Genomic DNA, 20,071 nt, shown 5'->3' on the forward strand with positions numbered 1-20,071 from the left:
GAAAATATATTAGAGACTTTAAAAAATCATATATAAATTAATTTATATTTTACATTTTATTTTATATATTTTATTATATATTTATATAAAATAAATTTATGTATATTTTATTATATATTTTATATTTATAAATTAAATTTATATTCTAGCATCCTATTAGGTGTGAAGTGATATCTCATTGTGGTTTTTATTTATGTTTTATTAATAATTAATACTTCTATCTAACCTATTATATTCTAGGTTAGATAGAAATAAGCGGGACATAAAAATTGATAAAGTTAACTGATAATGTTAACATGATTCATAATATAAACATTTACAGATGAATTAATCTTGCATATAGAAAATCCTAGGAGATCCACTAAAACCTGTTCAATGAACTTCAGTAGAGTTGCATGATAAAATATCAATATGCAAAAACATATTGTATTTCTATACAGTAGTAATGATCAAAAAATGACATTTTTATAACTGCAAGTGCATCAAAATAATTTTTAAAACTAAGGAGTTTTACCAAAAAAGTGTAATATTTGTTCAGTGAAAACTCTAAAAATTGTTGAAAAGAATTGAAGACCTAAATAAATGGAAAGACATCCCATGTTTATGGATTGTGAGACTTAATATTATTAAAATATTGATACCAGCTAAATTGATCTATAGACTCAATGTAATCCTTACCAAATTTAGCTGCCTTTTTATAGAAATTCAGAAGCTGCTCTCAAAATTTATATGCAAGTGATCCACAGTATCCAAAATAATAAAAGAACAAAGTTGAAGGACTCACACTATTTTATTTCAATGCTTACCATGAAACTACAGTAATCCAGACTATGTGGTACTGACATAAGGGTAAACATAAATATGAATGAAAAAGTATTGAGAGTCCAGAAATAAATCCTCACATGTATTGAGTTTGACAAGAGCATGAGAGCTATACAATAGGGTCAGAATTGTCTTTTCAACAAATGGTGTTGGGACAATTGGACAGGCACCTGCAAAATAATGACTTTTAATCCTTGCCTCACACCGTATATAAAAATGAACTAGAAATTGTTCAAGTTGAACTAGAAATTGAACTAGAAAAAAGGAACTAGAAAATTGAACTAGAAATTGAACTAGAAAAAATGAACTAGAAATTGTTCAAAAACCTAAATGTAAGAGCTAAATCTATAAAACCCTTAGAAGAAAACACATGGTATAAATCTTTGTGACTATGGACCTTTGTAACATTTGGTGTCTTACATATGACACCAAAGCACAAAGAACAAAGGGAAAAATAGGCAAACTGTACATCATCGAAATTAAAAACTTTTGTGCTTAAAGGACATAAGTGAAAACTCAACCCAGAGAATGGGAGACAATATTTCAAATCATATACTTAGCAAAGAACTTCAATCTAGAATGAATAAAAACTGTTTCAACTCAAAAGTAAAAAGACAACCCAATATAAAAATGGTCAAAAGATCTGGATAAATATTTCTCCAAAGAAAATATAAAAATTGGGGAGGGAGGCGGGCGGAGGGATTGCATTGGGAGTTATACCTGATGTAAATGACGAGTTGATGGGTGCTGACGAGTTGATGGGTGCAGCACGCCAACATGGCACAGGTATACATATGTAACAAACCTGCACGTTATCCACATGTACCCTAGAACTTAAAGTATAATAAAAAAATAAATTTAAAAAAAAATAAAAATAAATAAATAAATAAATAAAAGCAACCTAAATGCTCACTCATAAGAAATATGTTAAATATAATATACAGGCAAATACACACACACACATTACAATGTATTGGCATATTTATACATTAAAAAGCTGTAACATCATGAAGACACCAAAGCAATTCTAAATGGAACTGTTTCTCAGGTACACCAAAATAATAAACATATTTTGGTAAAAAAAAAAAGAAAATATGAAAATTGCAAGTAAGCACATGAAACAATGCTCAACATCATGAGCTATCACTGAAATGCAAATCAAAACCCCCAAACATTTCCATACCCATTCAGATGAAAATAATTAAAAGACAGGTAATAAAATGTGTTGGTAAGGATATGGCAATATGAGAATCCTCATACACTGCTGGTGGGAATGTAAAATTGTGCAGTTGTTTGGGAAAGCAGTCTGGCAGTTTTTCAAAAAATGACCTTATATTCTAGCGGTTTCACTCCTAGACATATATCCAAGAGAAATGAAAACATATGTCCACATAAAATGTTGTACACATATGTTCATAGCAACATTATTCATAATAGACAATACATAGCAACAACCCCAGTTTCCATCAGCTGGTAAATAGATAAATAAAATGTGGTATATTCATACAATGGAATAATTTTCCACAGTAAGAAGCAATAAAGTACTAATAAATGCTACAACAGGGAAGAGCCTTATGCTAAGTGAAAGAAATCACAAAGAACCATTGTAGTCAATTCCTATAATTTCATGTTGCTCCGGCATCCACCCTAGATACAGAGTTAACTTTCTAACTTTCTCATACCAGAGGCAGGGCCTAATCACCTAATTCTCCACTTCCTCACACTTTCTCAATGTGGTCAATCCATATATCTGCCTTACACAACCAGATATCCACCACCCTCTGGGACGGAGAGATATAACCTACTTGACTTGCCCCACTGACCCTCACACCCAACATGGACAATGCAAATATGCCACAGTGATCACCTCTCAGTGATGGTGTGACCTCCTGGAACTCATCCCTACTTGCTTCAAACTCGCCAGTTTGAACTCCTCATAGGAAACATATTTGGGTAATGCTTTTGATCACAATAAAGGCCCAGCCTACAGGTCTGTCCCACTCAACACCCACTGGTTGCGCATCCTGCTGTCTGCAGACTTCTCATCAGCCCTTGTGGGCAACCCTCTTCTCTTGTAGATCTGAGTAATAAAAATATTTTGTATTTCATATGTTTTGTTGTGCTGTCTTCTCTGTGCCTCATTTGACTTACACAACCAAACCTAACTATCCTGGTCAGGGCTCTCCTTGCAAGTGACTATCTTAGCAGGGATAAACTGGACACAGGTCAAACAAGAGCCACAAGGGTATCTGCCAGTACAAACAAGTTTTCAATGAGAGGGACACCTGGTCACAGGTTGGACACTTAGGCATTAGGCTGTCTGCCAGGACAAAGTATCCCTTGAAAAGCACACTGTCAACATTGAAGACCACCTTCCTTAGAGCCCCATTCAGCACAGGGCTAGAATTTATAGCCACTCTCCAGACAGAGACCTCAAGACCAAATTAGAAAAAATAATAATAATACAAATAACAACTACATACTAAATGATTCCATTTATATGAAAAATCCAAAATAGACAGATTTATAGAGACAGAAAAATGAATTGTTGCCTCTGGTTTGGGGGTTAGGGCAATGCAATCTGACAACTAAGGGACAGAGAGTATCTTCTTGGGCTTAAAGATGTTACAAAATTGATTTTGGTGATGAATGCACAACTCTAAGTGTATTAAAGTCTTTGAATTGTACATTTTGAATTGGTGAATTGTATATGAATTGTATTTTAATAAAGCTGTTTTAAAATATTATAAACAGGCCGGGCGCAGTAGCTCACGCTTGTAATCCCAGCACTTTGGGAGGCCAAGGCTGGCGGATCATGAAGTCAGGAGATCGACACCATCCTGGCTAACACGGTGAAACCCTGTCTCTACTAAAAATACAAAAAAATTAGCTGGGTGTGGTGGCGGACGCCTGTAGTCCTAGCTACTCGGGAGGCTGAGGCAGGAGAATGGCGTGAACCCAGGAGGCAGAACTTGCAGTGAGCCGAGATCGTGCCACTGCACTCCAGCCTGGGCAGCAGAGCGAGACTCCGTCTCAAAAAAACTAAATATATAATAATAATAATAATAATAATAATATATTATAAACAAGTCAAAAAACAGCATATACTGGAAACACTAGTTACAGCAGATATGGCAATCTACAGGCTCATTTTGTGAGTTAACAAAAGCATACTATAAATCAGTGGAGTGAATATCCCAATGGAAAGCTTTAAATAAGTAGTTCACAGGAAAGAAAAAAGGTCTGTAGTACTCAGCAAATAGATTTGGGACTTTTGTTAATTATTACTGTTGCTAACCAAGATTTCCCGCAGTCCAATTTTCAGACACTTAGCCTTGCACTTCCCCACACCTTTTGAACACAACAATGGCCATGTAACTTGCTTTGGTCAATGCAATATTCAAAAAGATTTTTGTCAGTTCTGGGAGGAAACTTTTAAGAGCCGCTGTGAGATTTGTCATGATCGGTCTCTTCCTATGTCATGGTAACCAGCAATGTTTCAGATCATAACTGTTCCATTTAATCCTCATGAGTAAAGCTCCCAACAGAGGTGTTAGACATGTAATATGAACAACAAATATATTTTTGTGATTTTTTTTTGAGACAGAGTCTCACTCTGTTGTCCAGGCTGGAATGCAGTGGCACAATCTTGGCTCACTGCAACCTCTACATCCTGAGTTCAAGTGATTCTCTTGCCTCAGCCACTCGAGTAGCTGGGATTATAGGTGTGTACAACCATTCCTGGCAAATTTTTGTATTTTTAGTAGAGATGGGGTTTAGCCATTTTGGCCAGGCTGGTCTCAAACTCCTGGCCTCAAGCTATTTGCCTACCTCAGCCTCCCAAAGTTCTGGGTATTTTGGTTATTTTAAGTTGCCCAGATTTGGGGGTCATCTGTTATGGCAATGTAATGTAGCACATCATTATTGATAGACTCCCTCACAATTGTAGAACACATTAAAATAATAGTATTCCATTTTTTACCTTTCATAAGAACAAAAATAAAAGTTGGATAATTCCCACTGCTGACAAGGTGTTTCTGAAACAGACAGTTTCATTTAAAAATATTCTTTTTTTCATTGAGAAATTAAAATTGTACATATGTATGATGTCCAACATGACATTTTGATATATAGATACATTGTGGAGTGACTAAATCAAGCTAATTAACACATCTATTGCATCTCATGAGTTTGTCATAAATTAACAAATCCCCTATACTCATATATTTAGGTTATATCTATTTTTCCCTATTTTAAACAATTCTGTAAGGAATGTCTCTGTGGGAAATTTCTAGTACTAAATGATACATTTCACTCGTGTATTTTTTGTGTCAGCCCAGTTATAGTTCTTGCCCTGTTTCACCCAGTAAGATTACCTGGGTTAATTCTAGGATATTGAGAAAAGATATTGAAAATCTGAAGATTATATAGGTGCTTGTGTTTGCTGATGCTCGGATCAATTCTGTTTTTCTGTTTTATCTACACTTTGAGCGCACTCTCTCCAAGGTGTTTTTCTTTTCTAAAGTTAGCCCATAGATGAAGGAATGGCATAGGATTAATATTCTTGTAGCTAAATTGATTTGCACATCCTTAAGGTATTTCCTTAGGGAAAAATTCTAGAATTAGAATTCCTGGCTCAAACAATCTCTGTTAAAGAACTCTTAGTTGTATTTAAAAAATTACAATCACCTTCTGTCACTTTCTCTGTAGTGGCACAGAAACGCTTATCCAGTGATCAATTCAAGTACCTGAACATCGAAGAGGAATAGAGTTTAAATGGCCTTGAGAGACTTGTGAAAAATAACTGTCAAGACTTCTTTAAGTAGCATAGCTAAAAAGTCAAAAATTTTAGTGTCAGCTGCAATATATAAAGAGCTTAGAAGTCATCACTCCCAAATTTAAATAAGAAAAACCCGAATAAACTGAAAACAAATGGCTTTTTTTTTTTTTTTTTTTTTTGGACCTATCAGAGAACTAAGGTCATAGGCCGAACCAATACCATAAAATCTGGAGAAACAGTACATTCAGAGTCAAAGCTGAAATTGGCTTACATGGAATAGAATTTACTAGAGCCATAAACTGGTAGGGACACTTAAATGTTAAGTTGATGAACTTCTTGACACTGACTGTGGAGCAGCAGGAGAGTGAGAAATTCTGGGAGTCATAGTCTTATAGAGGCTTTTTATGGATTTAACTTTCAGGAAACTCAACTCAGTTCTTGTGGTGAAGAACCAAGAATTATCCCCTTGTGAATCTGGCAGAGGGAGAGGAAATATAACCATTGAAGTACACCCAGAGCATTCTCCATACAACTGACTACTCTTAAGAGAGACAAACTACTGGAGCCTTCTCCCACCTGGGCTCAGGCATTTCACCAATTCCAACTCCACCTAGCATTCTTGTCTCACTTTGGGAGGAAAAAAGTTAAGAAACACTTATAAGGTCACAGGCCAAAGGAAAATATCAAATTCTAGCCCCTTCTACACTTCCTGTCTCACTTAAGGTTAAAAAAAAAAAAAAAATGAGAAGCATTGTGAATGTCACAAAATGGGCAAAAGCTCACAAAAACACTGAAACCTAATAATAGGACCTGGAAATACTTCTCTCCCCCTGCTGCCCACCTCCATTTCTACTACATCGGTAAGGCTACTGTATTATAGCAGGATATTAAGACAGAAGAAACTGTACTTATGAGACCGTATTTAAGAAGTCTCTAGAGAAACCCAAAGATAGCAGGGGATACTAAAGCAAGGACATCAGAAGAAAATTAAGCTATAGCAAACAATAAACACAGCCCAACTACTAGCCAGACTAAAGGCCTACTTACCTCATTTTTCTTTTACCCAGTACATCATATTGATCTTTCAACAAGAAAATACAAGTATAACAGAAAAATACCAAGGAATCAAGAGCTAGAGTAAGCATCAGAATTAGTTTGGGATATGGCAGAGACTTTGGAATTATCTGACTAGGAATTCAAAACAACTATGATTAATATGCTAAGTGCCCTAATGGAAAATGCAGACAACATGCATGAACAGATGGTTACTGTAAGCACAGAAATTGAAAGTCTAAGAAAGAAACAAAAGGAAACTGCCAGAAATAAAGAAAGAGAAATGAAGAGTGCCTTTCATGGATTTCTCAATAAACTGGACATGGCTGGGAGTAGAATCAGTGAGCTTGAAGAAATGCCAATTGAAACTTCCAAAACAGAATGCAAAGAGATAAAACAGGAGAAAGATGGAACAAGAACTGTGGGACAATTACAAAACATGTAACTTACATGTGATAGGAATAACAGAAAGAAAAGAGAAAGGAACAGAGATATTTGATGTCATAATGGCTAAGAATTTTTCAGAATTCAGAATATACCAATCCACAGATCTAGGAAACTCAGAGAACATGGAGCAGGATAAAAATCAGAACATCTACAGTAATATTATATTCAATCTGCAGAAAATCAAAGACAACTAGAAGATATTTTAAAAGCCAGAGAAAACAATTACCTACAAAGAAGCAGGGATAAAAATTGCATTCAGATTTTTTTCAGAAACCATAGAAGCAAGAAGAGAGTGGAGTAACATATTTAAAGTGTTGAAGGAAAAGAACAACAACACAGAATTCTATGAAATTACCTTTCTCATCTAAAGAAGACATTCTGGATATTCTCAGACAAATAAGAATTGAGAAAATTTGTTCCCAATAGACCTGGCTTGTAAAGATATCAGTAGACAATCTTCAGAGAGAAGGAAAATTATGCAGGTCAGAAATTCAGATTTATGTAAAGAAAGGAAGCATGTTAGATAAGGAATAAGTGAGGGTAAAATTAAATCTTGTATTTTTCTTATTAATTGATTTAACAGAAAACAGTTTGTCCAAAATAATAATGTTAGCAACAATGTATGTGATCATTACAACTTACAGATTAGTGTAATGAATGACAACAATGGTATAAAGGATTGGAGGAATGAATTAGAAATACTCTGTTATAAAAGTACTTTGCTCAAGGGAAATTTTTTAATAACCTAAAATAATTACAAAAATACAACTTATCGGCCGGGCGCGGTGGCTCAAGCCTGTAATCCCAGCACTTTGGGAGGCCGAGACGGGCGGATCACGAGGCCAGGAGATCGAGAGACGATCCCGGCTAACACGGTGAAACCCCGTCTCTACTAAAAAATACAAAAAAACTAGCCGGGCGAGGTGGCGGGCGCCTGTAGTCCCAGCTACTTGGGAGGCTGAGGCAGGAGAACGGCGTAAACCCGGGAGGCGGAGCTTGCAGTGAGCTGAGATCCGGCCACTGCACTCCAGCCTGGGTGACAGAGCAAGACTCCGTCTCAAAAAAAAAAAAAAAAAAAAAAAAAAAAAAACAACTTATCAAAGTTGTGGGATGTAGCAACACAGTGCGTAAAAAGAAGTTTATAGCATGTAATGAATATATTAGAAAAGAAGAAAGATCTATAATCAGTAATCTAAGCTTCTATCTTAGGAAACTATACAAAGAAGAGGAAATTAAATTCAAAGTAATCAAAATAAAATATAAAATCTAGGCAGAAATCAATGATATTGAAAATAGGAAATCAATGGAAAAACTCAATGAAAACAAAAGCTGATTCTTTGAAAAGATTAAAAACATTTATAAGTCTCTAGCCAGACTAAGAAAAAAAGAGACAAGGCACAAATTGTTAATATCAGAAATAAAGGAAGGCCTATCACTACTCTCCTGTTGACATTAAAAAGATAATAAAAGAATATTATGAACAACTTTGTCCAAAACTTTGATAGCCTAGCTGGAATGGAACTATGCCTTGAAAAACACAATCTACCAAAACAAATCCAGGGAGAAATAGATAATCTGCCTAAGCCTGTAACCATTAAAGAAATGGTATCATAGCAAAGACATGTAATCAACCCAAAAACCCATCAGTGATAAACTGGATAAAGAAAATGTGGTACATATACACCATGGAATACTATGCAGCCATAAAAAGGAATGAGATCATGTCCTTTGCACGGACATGGATGGAGGTGGAAGCCATTATCCTCAGCAAACTAACACAGGAACAGAAAACCAAACGCTGCATGTTCTCACTTATAAGTGGGAGCTGAACAGTGAGAACACATCAACACGGGAAGGAGAACAACACACACTGGGGCCTGTTGAAGGGGGTGGGAGGAGGGAGAGCATGAGGATAAATAGCTAATGCATGTGAGGTTTAATACTTAGGTGATGGGTTGATAGATACAGCAAACCACCATGGCACAAGTTTACCTATGTAAAAAACTTGCACATCCTACACATGTATCCTGGAACTTAAAATAAAATTTAATTTTAAAAAAAAGAAACTCAATCAATGCATAATACACTTCCAAATGAGAAAGCACCAGGCCCAGATGGGTTCACTGGTGAATTCTACCAAACATATAAGGAAGAAATTATAGTAATTCCATACAGTCTCTCATAGAAAATAGAACCCAAGGGAATACTTTCTTAAAAAATGCTATGATGTCAGCATTACCCTAATACCAAGACCAGGTAAAAAAGTTACAAGAAAGTAAAACAGACCAATATCCCTTACACAGATAAATGTAAAAATTCTCAACAAATATTAGCCCATCAAATCCAACAATGTATAAAAAGAATTATATGCCACAACCTAGTAGAATTTATTCCAGGTATGCAAGAATGTTTCAACATTCAAAAATCAATTAATATAATCCATCACATCAAAAGGCTAAAGAGGAAAAATGACATTATTACATCAATAGAGCAGCAAAAGTATTTGGCAAAATCTAACACCCATTCATGATTTTAAAAAGAGAAACTCTGGGAAAACTAGGGATAGAGGTGCTATGGGCTAAATGTGTATGTCCCACACCAAATGTGTATATTGAAGTTCCAACAACCAATGTGATGGCATATGGAGGTGGGACCTTTTGCAGTTAATCAGGTTTAGATTATCTGATGAAGATGGAACTCTCAAAATGGGATCAGTGCTCTTATAAAGAGACACCAGAGAGCTTGATCTCTCTGTCTCTCTCCCCACACCCCCCCCCCACATGCACACACTGAGGAATAACCATGTGAGAACACAATGAGAAGGTGAATGAACGAATGAATAGGAAATCAATGGAAAAACTCAATGAAAACAAAAGCTAGGAAAACAAGCTAGGAAGTGAGACCTCACCAGCAACCAAATCTGCTGGCACCTTCATCTTAGACTTTCTAGCCTTCACGGCTGTGAGAAATGAATGTCTATTATTTAAGCCACTCAGTATATGGCATTTTGTTATAGCAACCTGAACTGAGTAAGACAGAGAGATCTCTTTATACTTAATAAAGAACATCTACAAAAACTTTACAGCTAACATCATAAGGGTAAGAAACTAGATGCTTCCCTGCAAAGATCAGGAACAAACCAAGGATGTCCCTTCTCACTAATCCTATTCAACATTGTACTGGAAGTCCTAGCTAATGCAGTAAAACAATAAACTCAAAAGGTACACAGATGTGGAAGGAAGAAATAAACTTATCTTTGTTCACAAATGACATTATTATTATTATTATTTTGAGACAGAGTCTAGCTCTGTATTTTTAGTAGAGATGGTGTTTCACCATATTGGCCAGGCTTGTCTCGAACTTCTTGGCCTCAAGTGATCCTCCCACCTCCCAAAGTGCTGGGATTACCACCGCACCTGGCCCACAAATGACATTATTGTCTACATAGAAAATCCTTCAAAATTGCCCTTATATGCTCTCAACAAACTAGTATTTCACGCATGAGAAATGAAAAAAGTGCCCCCAAAGACCATTGAACCTCTCATTGTGAAACAGAAGCTCATGAGTTTTAAATAGAGAAGAAGTCAGGAGGGGCCTCTGAACAGTTTGTTCTCCAAGCAGCCGAGCACACCTTCACTAAGGAGAACTACATTCTAGGATTTAGCATTGTTCTTGAATTACCTATCTCAGATCCAAAAGTTCAACTTGCTGAAGGCTTTGATGTGTTTATGCCTAAAACTTCACTGTACTCTATATCGTCAAACTACACTCGCACAGAAAGCCTTTTGCTTAGAAAATGGTGTGTGCATTTTTTATAACAAGACTTTGGCTAACTCCTTAACCTATTGGGGTAAGAGAGTAAGAGAAAAAAAGGACTTGATGACAACCAAAAAGGACTAGACCAAACTACTGTGTGTACAATAAAAGTGAGAAGTGTTACAGCATTCCAGAGAGGATTAACATGAAAGCTAGCACGATGAAACCATAAGCATTCTGCAACTAAATTGACAAGAGAAGAAAGAAAGTGTGGGAACATAATAAGAAAATGAGATCAAGAGGTATACTGAGGCTGGACAAAAACGCATATATCCTATAGATATTGATGACTCATGAAGGATTTTACATGTGAAGGAATAATATGAAATTATTTAGAAATAGATCACTGTAGAGATGTCCAATAGAACTTTCTATGATGATGAAAATATTCTATATTTGTGGTGTCCAGAATTGCCCCACTACCCACAATAGTCATCAAGTGACTATCAAACACTTGAATCCAAAAATATATAATAAAATATAAAAATATAGATTATGAACAATGGGATTTGTTGCACGATTATGGGTTGGCTTAACATTTGAAAATCAAGGTAATTACCAGAATGAAGAAGAAAACTGATATGATCATTTCAATAGATGCAAAAAATTTTGACAAATTTCAGCACCTATCCATTATGGAAAAAAAAGTCAGAAAACTAAGGAGGAAGAAAAATGAAAGAAGGGAACTTCTTCAATAAATATTGAAAAGGAAGAACACTGTTGGAGGATGTATTTACCTGACTCCAATACTTGCCAGGAAGCTACAAAAATTAAGAATGTTTGGCACTGGCGTAAGGGTCAATAAATAGATCAATGGAATAGCCTAGGAATTGGCCAACACTTATAAAATTTTTAGATTTTTCTACAAAGGAACCAAGCAGTCCAACTGGGGAAAGTCTTTTTAACAAATGATGCTTGGACTACTGGATATATATATGGAAGAAAATGAACCTTGACTCCTGCCTCACACAACACACAAAAAATAAATTTGAGACAGATCATAGATTTAACTATAGAAGTTAAGCCACAAAGCTTATAGAAAAAAAAAAAAAGAATTTCTTCATGTCTGGGACTGTAGGCAAAGGTTTCTAAGAGAGTGTACATAAAATAAACTAGAACTTGGGGGAAAATCAGCAAAGAAAGGCTGAAAAACTATTTCAAATTAAAGTAAACTAAAGAGACACACCACATTCAGTGCGTACACACATATTTGATTCTGTGCCAGGAAAGAAAATGACTATGAAGGAACTTTTGGAACCAACTAGCAGAGTGTGAAGAGTTTATAATTTAGATAATAGTGTAGTAATAAGTAGTATCAGGCCAGGCACAGTGGCTCACACCTGTAATCCCAGCACCTGGACAACAAGAGTGATACTCCCTCTCAAAAACAACAACAACAAAGGAAGAAGAAGCAGAAGGAGAAGAAGGAGAAGAAGGGGAAGAAGGGGAAGAAGAAGAAGAAAGAAAGAAAGGAAGAAGGAAGAAGGGAGGAGGAGGAGGAGGAGGAGGAGAATAGGGTTCCCTTTTCTACCTGGGAAGTATCAGTGGTTTCAGCAAAACGGAACTTTCTCCAAGATTACCTATAAGGGACATTAAAAAAATCACTCTCCTTTAGGAAGCAAAGAAGAGGGAATTGATGTTTGTAGTGGTGAGGCATGAGCTCCAAAGTAGATCTTCCCAGAGACTGATCCACGGGTAAAGAAAGTCAAGGGGAATAGACTTCGTCAGGATGGTGAATGTATTAGGTTCATACTGCTGCTTTAACTAGTTACCACATACAGAAAGGCTTAAAATAATACAAATTTATTATTATCTTACAGTCCTGGAGGCTGGAAATCTGCAAAGGGTTTCATCACACTAAAATCAAGATGTTGCCAGAGCAGCTATCCCTCTGGGATTTCTAGGGAAGAATCTGTTTGTCTTTTCCAGGTTCTGGAGACAGCCTGTATTTCTTGATTCTTGGCTTCCTTCCATCTTCAAAGCCAACAATGGCCAGTGTAGACTTTCTCATGGTGCTTCAATCTGATATTGAGTCCCTGCCTCCCTCTTCCACATCTAAAGTACCCTTGCAATTACATTGGCCAAGATAATCCAGCATAATCTTAAATTAAATTCAGCCGATTAGCAATCTTAATGATCCTTTGCCAGGTAATATAAAATGGTACAGGTTCTGGAGAACAGGACATGGACATCTTTAGGGGACCATTACCTGCCAAACACAATGATGGTAGCATCTAAATGAGTTTTCAAATGGACAGCAGTAACAACATCAACTTCGTATTTAACCACATTGTCTGTCCTATGCAGGAAGCAGGGAAAGGAGGGGCTCAAGATTAAAGGATGAATGTGGGGGCGATTCAAAAGGAGCCAGGTTGCTTTGTCTCGGGGAGGGGGGTGCATGGTGGGATCCTCTCCAGAGAATGACTGCTGAAACAGCAGGTAGTTGTGGCAGGTGGCTGAGATCCAAGCTGGTGCGAATACCAGCCACATTTCCACACTGTCAAATGTCATGGCAAGAGAAGACTTGACAGGGAACTGAAGAGGAGCCAGGACCATCCCTACCTGGTGCCATCAAAGAGAGAGGACTGTTATGACCTCCTGCGGGTCCTGACAGGGAGAGGTCCTCTTTTGGGGGCAACTGTGGGGACAGTGCAATGCCAACGTGAGCCACTATTTGAAATGAGAAAGAGCGGTGTGGCAAAAAGAAATGAGTCTGGTGCAGACCAGTGGTTGGTTTCCTAGGGTTAGAGGTCTAGGTCTACCTTCTTTTAGAGGAGGGGCAGTGTTGAGGCCTTGATGGGAGCCCCCTGCCCCGGAGTTCACTTAAGAGCAGGTGTACCTTCCTCCCCTGCGTGGCTCCACGAAGCTGGGAAAGAAACGCACAGGACGACCACCCTAGAGCCCCAGGCCTGTCTGGCCTGAAATCGCCTCTCCCCTCCCACACTGCAGTGCTGACACCCCCTTTCCCATTAGCGTCCAGGAAAGAGGGTGACGGGACTGGGGAGAGACAGAGGGCAGACACCCAGCAGTCCTTGTGAAGGGGGCTGTTGGGGCGGGAGTGCAGAGATATCACTGGGCGGTTTGGTATCCATCCGCTGTTCCCTCCAGCGCGGCTCTTCCAGACCTCGCGATCCTGTCCTCTGCCCGGGCCCCCAGCCGCCCGCCAGTCCCACATATTATAGCAGCGCCAGAAATATGGTAGTGATCGCCACGTTAGGGTCCGCGGCGGCCTCCTGAGGCACCCTGGTACCAATCCGCACACCCAGGCTGGGGCTCATCCTGGCTCCGCCCACCTCGGGGTCGGAACTACGGTGGGCCTGGGAGGGGGCGTCGAGCACTTTCGCGCCGTATCCCTCCGCCCCCCTTCCCGACACCCTCGCGGCGAGCGGTTCTTGCCGCATCCTGCGCAGCCCCTGCCTACTTTGGTGCAGAGGCGTGGGGGGCGGGACGCGTCTTTGCCATTCGGATCGCGGGGAAAGAGGTGGCTCCAAGTGAGGAGCCGCCAGAGGAGAGCTGAGGAGAGGAGGGGGAGGCCGACGACCTGGGCCCTGGGCCTCTGAAGGCAAGTGCGCGTGCTTGAGGTTGGGGTCCGGGTTGCGGGGGTGGTCCGGCAGGGTGGAACAGCAGGCAGCCTGCCCCGCGGACCCTGACAGCTTGGCAACGAGGAGACGATCCGGTGGGAGCCAGGCGCTTGAGAGAGGTGCGCAGTGCTCGAGACCCCTGGCGATGGGGAGGCGGTGACCAGAGCGGGCCGGGCCGGGCCAAGGGCTGAGGGGCTGGCTTGAGAGGCACCGTCAGATCCTTCGGAGGAGAACCGCGCTGACCGCTTCCCAGCCAGCTTTGCAGGCGCCCGCGCCCCGCCCTCGACCGTGTCTGTGCCCGGAGAGGGCTGTGGGGGAGGCTCCTGCGGGAGAAATGGCGGAGCGGGAGCCGTTGTTGGGGGCGCCGAGGGAAGCCGGCGGGTGTCGGCGTCCCGGCTCTGTACCCAGTCCGCGGGAGGTGAGCCGCGTTTGCTACTCCGGGCCCCGATTCCCAAAAGGGGCTTGTGGGGCTCCATGTCCTGGGTGCCTTCCCTTCCCACAGGCTCCAGGTTGAGGTCAAAGTCTTCTGTCTGCGCGGTAGGTCTGGCGTATTCTGACAGGACACAGTGAGCATCTGCAGAGGAGAGGCTTGAGATAAAGGAAGAGCACGAATATTGCCTGGATTTCTGGAGGTGTGTGGGGATGGGGGTTGGGCGCTAAACACTGACTGGGGACCCAAATCGGGGTAGGGGACTGTGACCAGAGCAAGTCCGGCATCCAGGAGCACCTCATAATCTTCGCCTCTCTAAGGGCGCTTCCCCCGCCTTCCATCCCCACCTACCTCCCCCACTGTCCTAAACTGGGGGCACGAAAGGGTGGGCTTTGGAAGGAGGGGTGATGAGGGAGACATACTGACAAGTACCAATTCACAACCTGTTTTCTAGAATATGCGGCGCCCTTCCCCCATTTTATGCTGCGCAGAGCAAGGGGATGTGGCGCACCTAGTGGTGAATACTCAGAATTGGAGAAGGGAGTAATGGGAAGAGTATGACGTCAAGAGAAGGAGTTGTTATCTCTGGAACCTTGAAGCACGGCCCAAATAAAATGAGAATATTCCACCAGCAAAACCCCGAATGTTGAAAGACATACCAATAATACGGGGACTCATCCTTGGCGTTAGTCTGTCTACCAAGTGCTCTTCTGTCACCCCTGATATCCTGACTGTCTTACTTTTTCATGTGTTTGTCCATAGGCCTACTTTAAGGCTAGCCAGTTCTGCAAGAAAGGCAAGGAGGAGGAGACTGGCTCACAGCTCTGGAGGTTGGTGAGAAGGGGGAGGGGGCAATGTAGGGGACAGTTGGAGACAGAGAGCATGGCAGGTGGCAGATACACTTCCACCTGTAGTAGAAGTGGCGGACCCACTTCTATTCTGCCGGGTTTGCACAGTGCCAGCATCCTTTTTATTTCTTGCAGGAGACACGAGATAGGTGTAGGTTGGGTTGTGACTCAGAAAAAACTGGAGAGCAGGGACTAGGATACAGGAAACCATAGATACATTGAACCCTTGAATGGGAAGAGATATATTTGTCACAGGGGCCAGAGTGCCCGCCTACCTACCAAGCACTCACACTCCATTCTGTCATTTATGTTTACTTGTCTGTAGGACCCCCTTCTGTCAGCTGTGGGGCTTGACACCACTTGAACAAGAAAAGGAGGGGGAAACTGCACCACATCAGTGAAGGTTGGTATGAGAGTGGGTATGCTTTTGGGTGGGGTAGTGGAGACCAGCATGGGTCTGGGAGTGATTAGGGTCCAATCTGGGGGCTTATTGGCCCCTCCCATTGCTGACACACTTTCCCACCATTGTTGGACCTGTTTTGTAGCAGGCAGCTGGTCCAGAGAGACTTTCTCAAAGCCCAGCTTTCCCACCTAGCATTCAACATCAGTCTCACTGCACATGGGGTGACACAATTGGAAGAGACTCAAAGCCTCATTTCATTCTCTCTCCCTAGATCTACCTCCAGTGGCTGCTCTGCTGGTGGTGCAGTTGCTGCTGACAACCACCCTCAACAGGTCTGCACCCATCCAGGAAATACCTGTCTTCCTTTAGCTTGGTTGTGCCTGTTCTACACTCAATCTGTATTATTGAATTATTGACTGAGACTGTGTTTGGGAAGGAGGCTAATTGACTACTGGACTGGATATTGACTCTAACTTTTGTTTCCAAGCTTATATCCTCAATCACCTAAAGATCAGAGTGTGAAGAAACAAACCTGTGACAGATCTGTAGTTAAGGTTTAGACTGGGGGAGGAGTATATTACTGGACTTCCTTTGTAACTTGTACCATGACTGGGGCAGAGATTGAGCCTAGCGCCCAGGCCAAGCCTGAAAAGAAGGCTGGGGAAGAGGTTATCGCTGGGGCTGAGAGAGAGAATGATGTCCCTCTGGTGGTCAGACCCAAGGTTAGGACCCAGGCAACTACTGGGGCAAGGCCCAAAACTGAGACCAAGTCTGTGCCTGGGGCAAGGCCCAAAACTGATGCCCAAGCAATGTCTGGGGCAAGGCCCAAAACTGAGGCCCAAGTAATGGGTGGTGCAAGACCCAAAACGGAGGCTCAAGGAATGGCAGGAGCTAGACCCAAAACTGATGCCAGGGCAGTAGGTGGTGCTCGTCCTAAAACTGATGCCAAGGCAATCCCTGGAACAAGGCCCAAGGATGAAGCTCAGGCATGGGCCCAGAGTGAATTTGGGACTGAAGCTGTGTCACAGGCAGAAGGGGTGTCCCAGACTAATGCCGTTGCCTGGCCACTGGCCACTGCTGAGTCTGGATCAGTTAATAAATCTAAGGGCCTGTCTATGGATAGAGAACTAGTTGATGTGGATGCTGAAACCTTTCCTGGCACCCAGGGTCAGAAAGGAATCCAGCCCTGGTTTGGACCAGGGGAGGAGACTAATATGGGGTCTTGGTGCTATTCCAGGCCCAGGGCCAGAGAGGAGGCCTCTAATGAGTCTGGGTTCTGGTCAGCAGATGAGACCTCTACTGTGTCTTCTTTCTGGGCTGGAGAAGAGACAAGTATCAGATCATGGCCCAGAGAAGACTCCAATACCAGGTCCAGGCACAGGGCTAAACATCAGACTAATCCCAGGTCCAGGCCCAGATCCAAGCAAGAAGCCTATGTTGATTCCTGGTCTGGATCTGAGGATGAGGCCGGCAACCTATTCGCCTTCTGGGCTGGAGAAAATACCAGTAACTTGTTCAGGCCCAGAGTCAGGGAGGAGGCAAATATCAGGTCCAAGCTCAGGACAAATAGAGAAGATTGTTTTGAATCTGAGTCTGAAGATGAGTTCTATAAGCAGTCCTGGGTGTTGCCTGGAGAAGAGGCCAATGGTAGATTCAGGTGCAGAGACAAAGAAGATCCTAATACCGCCTTGAAACCCAGGGCCCAGAAAGATGTTGATGGTGATAGGGTCAAACAAGAACCCAGGTTTGAAGAGGAAGTCATTATTGGGTCCTGGTTCTGGGCAGAAAAAGAGGCCAGTTTGGAGGGTGGAGCTTCAGCAATCTGTGAATCTGAGCCAGGAACTGAGGAGGGGGCCATTGGCGGATCCACGTACTGGGCTGAGGAAAAGTCCAGTTTGGGGGCTGTGGCCAGAGAAGAGGCCAAGCCAGAGTCTGAAGAAGAGGCCATATTTGGGTCTTGGTTCTGGGACAGAGATGAGGCCTGCTTTGACCTAAATCCCTGTCCTGTGTACAAGGTCAGTGATAGGTTCAGAGATGCAGCTGAGGAACTTAATGCATCCTCCAGGCCCCAAACCTGGGAAGAGGTCACTGTTGAATTCAAACCTGGTCTTTTTCATGGGGTTGGCTTCCGATCCACAAGCCCCTTTAGAATTCCTGAAGAGGCTTCTGAAATACTTGAGGCAAAGCCCAAGAACATGGAACTTAGCCCAGAAGGGGAAGAGCAGGAATCTTTGCTTCAGCCTAATCAGCCTGATCCTGAGTTCACATTTCAGTATGATCCTTCCTACCGGTCAGTCCGGGAAATTCGAGAGCATCTTAGGGCCAGGGAGAGTGCAGAGTCTGAGGGTTGGTCCTGCAGCTGCATACAATGTGAGCTGAAAATTGGTTCTGAAGAGTTTGAAGAACTCCTTTTATTAATGGACAAAATTAGGGATCCTTTTATTCATGAAATATCTAAAATTGCAATGGGTATGAGAAGTGCTTCTCAGTTTACCCGAGATTTCATTAGAGATTCAGGTGTTGTCTCACTTATTGAAACCTTGCTTAATTATCCATCCTCTAGAGTTAGGACAAGTTTTTTGGAAAATATGATTCACATGGCTCCACCTTATCCAAATCTAAACATGATTGAGACATTCATATGTCAAGTGTGTGAAGAAACCCTTGCACATAGTGTGGATTCCCTTGAGCAGCTAACTGGAATAAGGATGCTTAGACACCTCACTATGACTATTGACTATCACACACTGATTGCCAACTATATGTCCGGGTTTCTCTCCTTATTAACCACAGCCAATGCGAGAACAAAGTTTCATGTTCTGAAAATGCTGTTGAATTTGTCTGAAAATCCTGCTGTGGCAAAAAAACTATTCAGTGCCAAAGCTCTTTCAATATTTGTGGGTCTCTTTAACATAGAAGAGACAAATGATAATATTCAAATTGTTATTAAAATGTTTCAGAATATCAGTAACATTATAAAAAGTGGAAAGATGTCCTTAATTGACGATGATTTCAGTCTTGAGCCGCTTATTTCTGCATTTCGTGAATTTGAGGAGTTAGCTAAGCAACTACAAGCCCAAATAGACAATCAAAATGATCCTGAGGTGGGACAACAAAGTTAATATGATTAACCACCCGCCGCTGATCAGCCTTATGTTCCCAAAGAGCCCTGAGTAGTGCTTTGGTGTTCACAGTCTGTTTTTTTGTTGTAACTTACATTTTTTAATGCTTATGTTAACTTCGTCAAACTCTTGTTTTGAGCTGGATCATTTTGTGGATGCCAAATGAATATCAAAACTGAAAACACATTTGTTGATATTTTTGTCTTGCTGTCCAGATTGCGATATTTTTCAGTATTAAGCTTTCAGTGAACTGTGTCACCTAAGTAAGCTACCCTGCTATTTGTTGTTTAAATATATGGTTCTCTATTTGAGTCTGTGTTTTCAATAAAGTTCTATGTTTAAATTGGCATAAGTCACCCTTCTTCAGTTTAAGAACCATGTATAGATACATCATGTGCACTTACAAACATAGGTAATTATTAGTATGAGAAACATGCGCTCATTAGAAAATTCTGTTCGTGAGCTAAGAAGGGAGAGATTATTGTGGGCTCTGATACTTGAGGAATGCTTCCGAGAAGAGGGACCCATTTAAATTGGTCGAGATAGAACAAATTTGTCAGGATAGGAGAGCAAGACAAGTTGCCGACCTGCTTGCCCAATTATGAGCCTTCCCAACAAGCAACCTAAAATTAATACTTCTTATAGGACCCATTTAAATTACCATCTTAGCCCTGGGTAAGATAACACAAATCATTAGATTGCTCTTGGAAGTGGGCAGTGGTGGTTTGAAGAAAAGTGTGTAATTGAATAATCTGTTTTGGTAGCATGG

General features: G+C 41.1%; 1 protein-coding gene across 22 annotated transcripts in view; it reads left to right on the forward strand.

The window, feature by feature from the left end:
- GPRASP2 (G protein-coupled receptor associated sorting protein 2) overlaps positions 1 to 19,651 on the forward strand; it is a 118,814-nt gene extending 99,163 nt beyond the window's left edge. For 3 of the 22 annotated variants that reach the window (XM_065537949.2, XM_065537953.2, XM_065537952.2), the window contains 3 exons: positions 15,692 to 15,759; positions 16,103 to 16,180; positions 16,452 to 19,651. In XM_065537949.2, coding sequence (XP_065394021.1) covers positions 16,786 to 19,302 — 2,517 coding nt within the window. In that variant the 5' untranslated portion in view covers positions 15,692 to 15,759; positions 16,103 to 16,180; positions 16,452 to 16,785 and the 3' untranslated portion in view covers positions 19,303 to 19,651. Of the gene's footprint in view, positions 1 to 14,369; positions 14,918 to 15,001; positions 15,132 to 15,383; positions 15,760 to 16,102; positions 16,181 to 16,451 lie in introns of those variants that run through there. The other 19 variants (XM_045384187.3, XM_045384190.3, XM_045384189.3 and 16 more) reach the window with 17 other exon arrangements.
- The last annotated feature ends 420 nt before the right edge of the window (positions 19,652 to 20,071 follow it).

This window comes from Macaca fascicularis, chromosome X (assembly GCF_037993035.2).
Source record: "Macaca fascicularis isolate 582-1 chromosome X, T2T-MFA8v1.1".
Lineage (NCBI taxonomy): Eukaryota > Metazoa > Chordata > Mammalia > Primates > Cercopithecidae > Macaca > Macaca fascicularis.